The sequence below is a fragment of the Dipodomys spectabilis genome, unplaced genomic scaffold, assembly GCF_019054845.1.
Source record: "Dipodomys spectabilis isolate Male_0828 unplaced genomic scaffold, ASM1905484v1 ptg000241l, whole genome shotgun sequence".
Classification (NCBI taxonomy): Eukaryota; Metazoa; Chordata; class Mammalia; order Rodentia; family Heteromyidae; genus Dipodomys; species Dipodomys spectabilis.
In genome coordinates this window covers 8,920,391-8,932,852 of record NW_024870918.1, presented here as the reverse complement: position 1 = coordinate 8,932,852, position 12,462 = coordinate 8,920,391, and the positions used below count along the sequence as shown (strand labels likewise).

General features: G+C 44.8%; 1 protein-coding gene across 1 annotated transcript in view; it reads left to right on the top strand.

The window, feature by feature from the left end:
* The window catches only part of Trpm6 (transient receptor potential cation channel subfamily M member 6), a gene marked incomplete at its 5' end in the record, with an annotated part of 70,298 nt that overhangs the window by 20,964 nt on the left and 36,872 nt on the right, over positions 1-12,462 (top strand). The window contains 3 exons of the mRNA XM_042699368.1: positions 995-1,188; positions 6,549-6,681; positions 11,044-12,182. Coding sequence (XP_042555302.1) covers positions 995-1,188; positions 6,549-6,681; positions 11,044-12,182 — 1,466 coding nt within the window. The remainder of the gene's footprint in view (positions 1-994; positions 1,189-6,548; positions 6,682-11,043; positions 12,183-12,462) is intronic.

The window sequence follows — 12,462 nt, the reverse complement described above, 5'->3', positions numbered from 1 at the left end:
AATCTATGCTTAACTTCAAAAGAATTAATTGTGCATCGGAGTCCAGCTCCAAAATCGTGAAAGCTAACATGCCATTTCAACAAATCTTCAATCACGGACACATTTTTCTTTTTTTATAAAGAACAATCATCACGTCACAAACCCCAGAACATTTGGCCAGCACCCAGGATTCACACTTGGAATCCTAACTAGTCAGGAGGCTGAAATGTGAGGATCATGGTTTGAAGCCAGCCTGGGCAGGAAAGCCCGCACAACTCTTACCTTCAATTAACTAGCAAAACCTGCAAGTGTAGGTATGGCTCCAAAGGAAGAACTCCAGCCTGGAGCCAAAAGAGCTAAGCAAGCATACAAGAGTGTGATGTCCTGAGTTCAAGTCCAATGGCTGCAAAAAAAAAAAGTATCTTCAAGCTGGGTTTTGGTGAGTGAAGTATGTAATTCCAGCTTGTCCTGAGCAATCTGTTCAGAGGATTGAGGTTTAAAGCTAACCAGCAAACCCTCCCCTCCCCCACCAAAAAAAGTCCACAAGACTCCCCCTTTAAAATAACTGGCAAAAATCAGGGCTGAAATATGGCTCAAGTGGTCGCTCACCAGCCGAGCAAGCAGTCCGAGTGAGAGCGTAAGACTCTTGCATTCAAGTTCCACTAGCTGCTTACGGCGAAGGATCAATTGCACATTGGAAAAGAGCTTCTTCGATAATAAGAGTCGTGAGCCATGGACAGCACCGACTGTAAGATACAGGCTTCTGTTCCTGAACTTAACGTTTCCACGTGCTTAGCTCTCCAATTTCTGTCTTTTGCTCCATTTCCTGCTTGGCCTGTTTGCTAGTAATGGTCCTTTACCCTGTGTTGTGTGTTAAAACACAGTGGACTGGGTTTGTGTTGGCTAAGGCTGGCAGGGTCAGGTGAGCCACTCAGCAGAGGAAATGAAAGATCAGTCAGTCGCGTTTCCCCGATTGCAGGCCTAAACCCCGTGTCTTTCTCTCTATGCCCCACAGCAATGTGTACTTAGAGATGAAGTCCATTTCCAACAAGCTGTGGAAGTACAACCGCTACCGCTACATTATGACCTACCACGAGAAACCCTGGCTGCCCCCGCCCCTCATCCTCCTCAGCCACCTGAGCCTCCTCCTCCAGGGACTGTGCTGCCAACGTGGCTCACGGGACCAGGACCAGGGCTACACGGGCCTGAGTAAGTTGCACTGACGGACGGACCGGGCCAGGAGGAAGGGAGAGGGTAAGGGTTGGAATGCAAGCACACTGGGCATTGTACTGACACGTGATTTGGGGGGCAGGGCAGGGGGAGGCTCTGGGAATTGGACAGTAGCATGTCAGCTGATGTCCTAGGTCTGAGTAAATACATCGACCGCACTACTGGCCATTTGCTACGAGTCTCTGATTCTCTGAATGGAAGGAACTTGATCTCTGGTCATCTGGAAAACCTTGCATTTGCTAGAATAAGTCTTGGGGAGTGAGTCTCCTGCCCCACGCTTATTTTCCTGGTTGTGATGGATGGAATTCACGTAGAAAGGCTTTGCCAGAGGCCTAGAGTCTAGAGAAACAGACAGGCTCTGCTTCACTGATGAACCAGTGTCTCAGTCTCTGATTCTCTAACCTGCAGCGCAGCTTCTTCTGGTGGTAGTTCTCAAAGATTCTTTTTTGGCTGGGCGCCAATTGCTCACACCTGTTATCCTAACAACTCAAGAGGTTGAGATCTGAAGATCAGGGCTCAAAGCTAGCCTGGGCAAGAAAGTCTGTGAAACTCTTATCTCTAACCAGCCGAAAGCCAGAAGTAGAGCTGTGGTTCAAGTGATAGAGCACCAACCTGGAGTGAAGAAACTAAGGGACAGTGCCCAGGTCTTGAGTTCAAGTCTCAGGACCAACACACACACACACACACACACACACACACACACACACACACACACACACACACCCCAAGTCTCAAGAATATTGGCTTGGGATGAAGAAATTGGAGCACGTGGGTCCTTTGTTTCTTTAAAAATGGTAAGTCTACATATTCTGAAGTTTTCTAGTTGGTCTTGTTTAACCGTGTTGACTGTGATGTGAATAGTATGGTTACTGTTTTAAGAGGACCTATGTTCTCACAGATCTGTAGTTCCTACCAAGGAAGGTCACAGTTGGTACCAAGTCCCATTTCTAGACAGTTCTTCCATCAACACCAAGAAGCTGAAATAAGTCACCCTTCTGTACCCCAATCTTTAATCTAAAATACTTTTGAAAGCTGAACAGTGGTTTTGCTATCCTTATAAGTTGGGGAAAAGATTCATTGTCCACATGAGGCCCAGTAGAAGGAATTGATGTAAAACTGTTTATTCTTTGTGCCTTAGAAAGTATGTTTTTTGGGGGGGGGGGCATTAGCGGGGGTGGGGGTGGTTGAATTGAGGACCTGGGCTGTGTCCTGTAGCTCTTCTGTAAACTTTTGGCTGTCTGTAGAAAGCCCTTTCAGCCACTGGCTACAGAATAACTTAAGAAAGACCCTGGGACTGACTCATTTTACCCAGATCTTTTTGTATCATATAAGAGCAACTTTCCTGGGATTGTATTTATCTGAGTTTATGACTGTGAAACACAAGTTTTTTTTTATTGAAAATGAATTTATTCTGCACTCGAAAAATATTTTTGACATTGCTTTCTGTCCTATGAAGGGTAGAGATAGTTATACACGGCGCAGCAGTGCCTCCTGGTGGACAGCTACAGGAACATTCCACTCAGGCTGTGCCTGTCACGGAAATTTGTGCTTTGTTTTTTGTTTTGTTTATTCTCTCTCCCCTGGCGCCCCTCCCCCCCCCCCCCCCCCCCCCGCCCCATTAGTTTCTGGTTACAGAACTAGTTCTTCACTTTTTTTACTTTTTATTTTTTTATTATCTTTAAATAGTAGTGCAAGGACTGGAGGCATGGCTTAAGTTGTAGAGTTCTCACCTAGTAAGCACAAAGCCCCGAGTTTAAACTCCAGTATCAACAACAGCAACAAAAAAATATAGCACAAAGGAGGTGTCATTTAACAAAGCAGCTTATGAATACAATGCATCTTTTTTTAAAGAAAAGAATATAAAACTAGGGCTGGGAATGTAGCTTAGTGGTAGACTGCTTGCCTAGCATGCGTGAAGCCCTGGGTTCGATTCCTCAGTACCACATACACAGAAAAAGCCAGAAGTGGTGCTGTGGCTCAAGGGGTAGAGTGCTAACCTTGAGCAAAAGAAGTTCAGGGACACTGCCCAGGCCCTGAGTTCAAGCCCCAGGACTGGCAAAAAAAAATCAAATCAAAACAAAATGATTTATTGACCCCTGTTCACCATATTTACAATAAAAAAAACATTCAGTTGGATTACATTCTGATTATTACAAAGTTGTTTTTCTGGCTTTTGTGAAAATATTGAAAAATATTGAGCCTATGTATACGGAATGAGTTGGATAAGGGAAAAGCATCCAGGTCAATAATTATAAAATTTTGTTCATTCCTTTAGGCCGGCAGGTCCTACCTAAATGCTTGCAATCTCTAACCAGTTGATTTTACATTTCCATGACTGGGTCTCAGCGCATGACAAGAGCGTTAGTAGACAGATTCCAACATTCTGCACAGGAACGCTCACTTTGAATGAAAGGAAATCAAAATTTGTCTTGGTTTTCTCATCTGGGTGAGGGAAGTTGTTGGTAGTGATACATGTTTTCCTTTCAAGAAAATTTTGCAAACCTATTGCATTTTCACATCTACGGCAGAGGCAGGAGGACCTAAAGTTTGAGGCTAGCCCAGCTGCCTAGTAAGTTCAAGGTTACCCTGAGCTGTCTAGTGACCCTGTCTCAAAAAACAACATCAAAAAACTAAAACAAGGGCCAGGTATGTAAGTGAGGGATACATCATTCGCCTACACATGCAAGGGCCTGAGTCTGATGCCCAAAATCTCCAAAACCAAAAAACTACCTATTTTATGTTTACATACACACAAACACACACAGAAATTCAGGATGGTCCTTCAACAGAGCAATTAAAGACAAGTTGTCCTTATTAAGTAACAACCTAGTATTTAAAAAAAACCCCACAACCTGTGAAGCCACTGTTAATTGCAGACTTGAAGAGCAGAGGAAATATATCATGGTATTAAACATTCTTTTCTGATAAAGGAAGCAACTTTCTGTAGTTATGATATTTGTTCAAAGTCAACAGTGAGTGCGATTGAGGAAAATTTTTTTAAAAAGCTCAACAACTCCCCCAATACTGCTTTAAAAACCAACATATCAAACTTGATTTTCATTACAGTGTAGTTATTGTTTCACACCATTAATTAAAAACCCAAGACTCAGATTATGTATATATATATATATATATATATATATATATATACACATATATATATATCAGTGCAAACAATTATTGAGCTTCATCTTCTAGACAAGAATGCCAAGTTAGTCTCTCTTCATAAAAAGCAATTACAGTCTGAGGACACTTCCATAGTCGCCTCTTTTGCCAGCACCAAGTCAGCTTCATGAGAATGTTTCCATTTCATGAGCAACATCAACTCTCCACTGCTGTGGAGAGCACCAATTATTCGTTCAGGATCTAGACCCCTGGCAAAGTCCCTTGGCGGTATCTCTTTTCTTCTTTGATTTGCTATCATCAGATTCACTGTCTGATAAAGATTCTCTTTATGTATTCTCCATTCCTTTACCAGCTTCTTGAGAATTAAGAAATGCTCCAGTGAATTCTGCACACTCTACATTCCCTCAAGTTTCCAAATACGATCAGCATCCATCAATCCCTTCCACTTCAGGAAATATTCTACCTTCCATTCACTACTTGTCGGTCCAGTCCTCTTTCCACAACAAATTCTTCCGGCTCTGCGTCTCCAACTTTCTTTACTCTTTCCCTTCTGTTTCTTTCCCAAGTTTCGCAGTGCAGTTAGAAGCCACTGTTAATTGCAGACTTGAAGAGCTATTACTCAGATGCGCCGGGGCTCAAGGATGGCACGTGACCCCAACTAACCCCTCCCTTACTTGCCCTAATATTTTAGTGTATTCAGTGAATTCTTGACTGGATTCTTCCCTACTTCTCCTCATTCACCTACCCTTCTCTTGCAAGTACCTGTTTCCCAATGCGTGTTTTGTAGGGCTTTGACCTTGTCTTTCTCAGGAGTTGCACCATTTGAATTTTCCTAGGGTCTACCATACTTCAGTTAATGCATTGCAATTACGTGCATTCCACCCGATACCATCCAATAAATCTAGTATAGGTGAATTCTAGCTAATCCCACCAATGAGGGATATCATGCATTCTTTGTCTTCTGGGTCTGAATTACTTCATTCAATATGAATTTTTCCAAGTTTTTCCATTTCCATAACATTCTTTACAATGGACAAGTAACATTCCATTGTGTATATATAATGCATTTTTTTTTGTTGCCAGTCCTGGGGCTTGACCTCAGGGCCTGGACGCTGTCCTTGAGCTTCTTTTGCTCAAGGCTAGCACTCTATTACTTGGATCACAGCACCACTTCTGGCCTTTTCTGTGTAGGTGGTACCAAGGAATCAAACTCAGGCTTCATGAATGCTAGGCAAGCACTCTACCACTAGGCCACAGTCTCAGCCCAGATAGTCTATTTTCTTGACCCATTCATTCATCCAGAGGCATCTGGCTTGATTCCATACCTTGTCTAGAGTGAATAGTGCTGCAATGAACATGGTTGGGCTGGCGACTTTACTGTAACCTGGTTTGTGGTCTTTTGGATAAATGCCCAGGAGTGGAATTGCTAGATTATAGGAATTTCCACTTTGGATAGTTTCCATCACAACTGTAGATCATTAGCAGTATTGCCTGCTGTCATATGGAGGAAATTTTGTAGCACTTTGATAGTGCTGGTGAGCTTGTTTAAAATGCTGTGTGTGGCTGATTTTCACCTTAACAGCGCATCTGTCCGGCACACTGCTTGCTGGGTTCAAATACCAATCTCTGCACATCTTTTTCACCATGCATAATGCAGGTATCATGTGAAATATGTGTTAATCAATTGCTTATGTTATCGAGAAGGCTCCCAGTGTAGAGTAAGCCATTGGAGGTTATGTTTGGTGTGTCAGTGTCTCTCCTCCTCTACATAGCTCAAGAGTCAAGGGTCAGCTGTATGTAGCTGTTGGCTCCAGCGAAGGACGTTCAGTTTTATCATGGCATGGTGTATGGCACTGTGCAGTGGCAAAATAAGAGGCAGAGAGAAGAGATTAGAGAGAATAGGAGAGAGAGATGAGGAGGAAGAGTATGAGGAGGAGAGAAAGAAGAAGAGAAGCAGTTGGTTACATGGAGAGACGGAAGCAAGAGGTTGAAGGCTGATGCACGATCCCGCGAGAACTACCTGAATCCCCTGGGTATCCTCATCTCTCACCTGCTCCCTGCTCGGGGCTCAGCACGCTGCATCATCACACCAACGATCAAGCTCCCAGCCCAGGAAGCCTGGGTTGTCTCCCGCTAACTACAGTGTGTTCTCTGTCAGCTTCCTGTCAAGGGCCAACAGTGATTCTTTTTATGTACAATCTGTTTTTCCACAGAACTATATCTGAGTAAGGAGGATCTCAAAAAGCTTCATGACTTTGAAGAACAATGCGTGGAAAAATACTTCCACGAGAAGGCAGAGGGTCTGAATTGTAGTTTTGAGGAACGGATCCGAGTGACCTCAGAAAGGTAAAAAAGACTACCTTCTTGTATTCCCAAACCCCTCTCCAAACCCAGTTCTCCCAGACAGCCTAGGAGAAGAGTGAGAATCACTTTCAAATCTCTAGAGTCCCAAGTCCTCTACAATTGGAAGCACACATGAATATATAAGTCATCGTGTGTTCATTGAGCATCTACTCTGTTCGAAGTGTTCTTCACTGTGGGCACACAGCCTTCTGCTAAGGTGGGAAGACTTTATGGAAATGGTAGATGAGGCCCAAGATGGACCAAGCAGTGGAACTGGTAGCACCATAGTGTGGTGGGGTTGCACTGCTCCTCACGCTTTTGATGCGTTGGCCTCGGGTTGGTGTTTGGAGATTGCCCATTAATCCCTGGCACGGTTTCAAAAGCTACTTCCCTTGTGCGTGATGGACAGTGATCTGATTCGGGAATGACTGAGTCTGTACCATTGCGGGTCATGTCACTGGGTATAGAAGTATTCTGGCTTCATGGTTTGGTTTGAGCCTTATGATCTGTAGATACGTGAGCCACGGAGAAAGCTTCAGAGTGGAAAAGGAAAAAACTCAACCCATTCCAGTTCCACTGGGCAGTAGATCAAGTTAGTCTTGGACATATTTGTTCTCAAATGATTGACACGTCTTCATGGAAGAACTGAGTAGTCTGACTGAGAACTAAGACAGCAAAGGAGACAGACAGACAGACAGACAGACACAAAACATGAATAACATGACTAAACATGATAGACATAGGCTGGAGTAAAGAGTGTTTTTGTAAAAGTAGCAGAACCTTCTAGTTTCTGTAAAGCAGCCTAGACAACTATTGTCATAGTTCACCTGGCAGCAGTGTTATCAAATCTATCAGTGGTAATTTCTCACTGGCTTGGTTATATTTGTGCAGCAATCTCCAACTCCCCTAGTCTTAGCTTGGATTAGTTATAAATGGCTTCTCGTCTGTAATCATTCTGACCTGTGTCTCAATCTGGTGAATTTTCGTTATTGATGTTGGTTGTGGGGCTTGAACTCCAGACCTGGGTGCTGTTGCTGAACACATTTGTTTAAGGCTAGCACGCTCCCATTTTGAGCCACAGCTCTGCCTCCTGCTTTCTGGTGGTTAATTGGAGATGTCTCATGGATTTGCCTGGGCAGGCTGGCTTCGAACCTCAATCGCCAGATCTTAGCCTGCTGGGTTTACAGGTGTGAGCCACCAGCTCTTTTCAAAAACCTTTGATGGTATTTGAGTGTGGTCTCAAAGCCTCACATTTGCCAGGCAGGTGCTTTACCATTTGAGCCATACCCCCAGTCCTTTTTGTTTTAGTTTATTTTTCAGATAAGGTCCTGCTTTTGCATTGGGCCATTCTGGGACTTTGATCTTCCTACTTGTACCTCTGGAATAGCAAGTGTGACCCAACCTGCTGGCTTGTTTATTGAGATAGAGTCTTGCAAACCATTTGCTTGGCTGGCCTTAAATCATGATTCTCCTGATTGCTGCCTCACGTGTATCTGGAATTATAAGTTTCAGTCTCCGTGCTTGATCCTGTTTTATTCTTTAATTCCTACCTACAAAGCTCCCAGAAAGAAGGAATGGAAAATCTTTCAATTTCTCTTCTTTCTTTCTTTCTTTCTTTCTTTCTTTCTTTCTTTCTTTCTTTCTTTCTTTCTTTCTTTCTTTCTTTCTTTCTTTCTTTTCTTTCTCTCTCTCTCTCTCTCTCTCCGTTCCTTCCTTCCTTCCTTCCTTCCTTTTTTTTTTTGTTTGTCATGTGGGGCCTGAACTCTGGGCCTGGGCGCTGTCCCTCAGCTCTTCAGCTCAAGGCTAGTGCTCTACCACTTGAGGCACAGTGCTACTTCTGGTGGTTCCATAGTTTTCTGGTGGTTCATTGGAGATTAGAGTCTCACAGACTTTTCTGCCAGGGCTGTCTTTGAACCACAGTCTCCAGATCTCAGCTTCCTGAGTAGCTAGGATTACAGGCACGAGCCACCAGCATCCGGCAAACCTTTCAATTTCTATACCTTGAGATGTGCTTGAGAGGCAGGAAATCTGATTCTGTTTTGAGAAGTTAAGGGATAGTGCCCAGACCCTGAGTTCAAGCTCCAGTACTGGTACCAAAACAAACAAAATTAATGACTGCATAATTTTAATAATGTGAGAAATGTTTGTGTGCTCTAGCACAGTGAAGTTAGCCATCTTGTGTTTCTGTATTACATCCCTGTGGAGTTGTTTTAACCTTTTACATTTTTTTCTAATTTAAAATAAATGTTGCAATGTAGATGAAGTTATTATTATGGTAACTTTCATCTCTGCTATTGAATGAGTGTGATGATTTCTCAGGTTTCCTTCCTTTTTGCATTTCATATTTGGTAAATTAAGTGTCTATGTTTTTGTGGGTTTTTTTTTTCAAAGGTTTTGAAAAACTTTTTCAGTTACTAAAGGTTACATGACTCCCTAGTTGTATTTGTCAGGGCAGTGATTTTCTGATTTGTTCTTATTTGGAAATTTTGTATTCTGTTTTCACACGCAAGTTGCTTTTAAGCCTTCAAATCTGACTTGGTTTGTAGCTTATCTGTGGATAAGGTTGAATGAGATGTTCATTTTCTAGGGCATTGAAGGAAAGCACCCCAAACAGGGTGCTTTTGTAGTAGCAAGAAAGTACGACCTCCCGTTTCTGAAAGCTGGAAACCTGTGTCAAGGTGTTGGTAGGCCCCACTCTCCATGATGATTGTAGAAAAGATCCCAGCACCCCGCTTTTAGCTTCCCAGGCGTCTGCCGGCAACCCTCGGGGTTCCCTGGTTCTTGCTATCCAGGCTGATCATGGGTTGTTTCCTCTTTGTGTTTTCCATCTCCTCTCCTCCATGTATCTGTGTCTTCTTTCTATGTGTCTGTGCGAAGATTTCCCTGTACATCCAGATGCCAGTCAGATGGGATTCGATTGTAAACCAGTGAACCCAATTCAGCCGAATGTTAACTCGATCACCTCTGTACATTTTCTTTCTGATAAGGTCCCATGATGGATACGGAGGCTAGAACGTTAACAAACCTTTTCTTTTTTTGAGGAACATGAAACAAAATGAATTCCTATCAGAGACATTTGCCAAGATGAGTACAGATGAGTATTAGCCACCATGTTCTCTTCTCCCAATGGAATGAATACATTTAATTCAATTTATTTGTAGTGTACTTTTACACATCTACAGATGAAAATGTGTTGCCTTGTTTTCACACCAATTAATGGCGGGATATTATCATTTTTTAATAAAAACTTTGAGTTAGTACCTCAATATGTAGGCCAAGCTGGTTTTGAACTCCCGATCCCAGGTGCTGGGATTATAAGCATGTGCTACCATGCCCTGAAAATCATAATACATCATAATCTAAGGTAAACTATTCAAACTATGTTCAATTGTAGCCTTAGACTTTTCCCAACGAAGGATCTTTTAAAGTGGATTTTGTTTGGGACTTGTGACGCTTATTTGGAATTAGAGTGTTGGGATTTTTTCTTCTTCTTCTTTTTCTTTTGGAATCTTCTTTAGGTTGTCCTTTTTCTATTAAAATCATCTTTTCGGTAGGGGATATTCAAGTGTTGTTCATGAAGAAGATATTAGTGAGCTAGAATGAAATGAATGATCTGATCATCAAAAGGAACACTAGCAGATTAGGAAACATGGTTCTGAAATACTAGGCAGGAATGAAGGCTAGGAAAGAAGAGTCAGCGTTTTTTCCTTGTTGGGGTTATAGTGGAAGTATGGGAGGGTGAGCTCACCTAGGGTGAGTATTAGATCCTTGGTCTCTATGGTCTTGAAGAATGAAGTCTGGGGACACAGAAGAGGAAGTAAAACGGGGATTTCCTGAAGGCAAAGATAAGCGGAGCTCCTGTTAGATGGAAGGGGCCCCACAGAAGGGCTCCACTTGGGTTGTGTGGTGTCTTAATTAATAAGGTATTCTAAGGAGAACTGGGTGACCGTCATTGGGCAGCCTGCAGGCCATATCAGCCCCCAGGCCCAATCAGAGGCTGCGTAACCTTCTGATTGGTTGTCTCCGGGGTCCAATCAGTCCACAGTACATGTGCAGGTCTTGCAGGGGTAATAGACCATGCTGGATGCCCAGGGGCCTGCAGGTTTGACTGCTGATGGCCATGTGATGAGACGTGGAGGGGCCTGGATGCAGGACTGCTCAAGGCCACCAGGAAGGATGCAGAGCCTCTGGGGGTGGGGGGCTGATTCTCTGATCACCTGATCCCAGGGGTCTGTCTCAGGCTTCACTTTGGCAGGCTTAGGCAACAGGAGGTGAGGCTCAGCCATTGTTCTGGGAACAGGAGCCAGCACACTTCCCAGTGGTTTACCGTGCTGGTTTGGTTTTGCTCCCTCCCTTCCCCCTTAGGGTTACAGAGATGTACTTCCAACTGAAAGAAATGAACGAGAAAGTGACTTTTATCAAGGACTCGCTGCTGGGTTTGGACAGCCAGGTAGGACACCTGCAGGACCTGTCAGCCCTGACCGTGGATACGCTGCAGGTCCTGTCTGCGGTGGACAGCTTGCAGGGAGACGAGGCTCTGTCGGGGAAGACCAGGCACTCGGCCGGCAGAACTCTTCCTCACAGCTGGAACAACCTGGTGTGTCCCCAGTTCCTCAGTAGCCCCGAGATCACTGCAGGGAAGAAATTCCAGTATTATAGCATGCCTCCCTCTTTGCTATGGAGCCGAAGCCAGCTTGCCCCCAGATCCCAGAGGGGGTCCCTTCTTGAGATTACCCCCAGTCCAAAGGAGGCCTCAGATGGAAGAGAAGATCAAGCGGAACAAGAAACAGAGCAAAGCACAATGGCATCTGGGGTGTCCTCAAACAGGCAAGCACCCCCCAAGTATGGCAAGTTTCTCCTAGTCCCTTCTTATCCGAAGCAAGGTCTTGAGTGTACAGGCGCTGGCTTGCCTCTGTGCGGCTCTTCTGTAGAAGCAGATATGCCAGGAAGTGACCAGGCGGCCCAGTGTAAGATCCCTGTCCATCTGCCTCAGCCAACCCCAGGGGTCTCCCATCAAGCATCGGTGGCTGACCCTGAAGAGCGGCCCCAGCCGTCCATGTCTCAGGCGGTGTGTGAACAAGAGATAGAGTGTCTTCCACCCATGCTGGGGGGCACCCCTGCCCCCAGGGCAATGGGGTCACTCCCTCCCCAAGCTCAGAACAGGCACAGCCGAGCAGGCTACGTGAACTGGGCATTTTCAGAAGGTGATGAGCCCGGTGTGTCGAGCCTCACCCCCCAAAGGCAAGCCTCCGTGCCTTCCACCTGTTCCATTGACTCCACACACAGCCAATCACAAAGCCCAGAGCAGAGAGGAAGTGGATCCCTCTCAGATAACTCCACAAGATTGGCCAGGAGCAGTGACTGCTCGGGAGACTCCGGCCCCTGGCTCCAGCCAGACACGTCCTTCTGCATCCATCCCTTCCGCACACACAGATCCCTCTTTCGGAGCCACAGCTTCAGATTCCACAAGAAGGAGACGCTGGTGAACATGTGTAAGATCAAAAGTAAGGAATCAAGGTTTGTGTGCTGTCGATGCCGGTCCTGGGGGCTTGAAATCAAGGCCCGGGTTCAGTCTTAGCTTTTGCGAACAAGGTTGGCCCTCTACCACTTGAGTCACAGCTCCACTTCTGGCTTTTGGCTGGTTCGGTGGGAGGTAAGAGTCCCAGGGACTTTCCTGCCGTGGTCTGGCTTGCCAACTGCAGGCCTCAGCTCTCAGCCTCCCAAGGAGCTAGGATGATGGGTGTGAGACACTAGTAATATACACTTTTTACACGTTTATTGAAA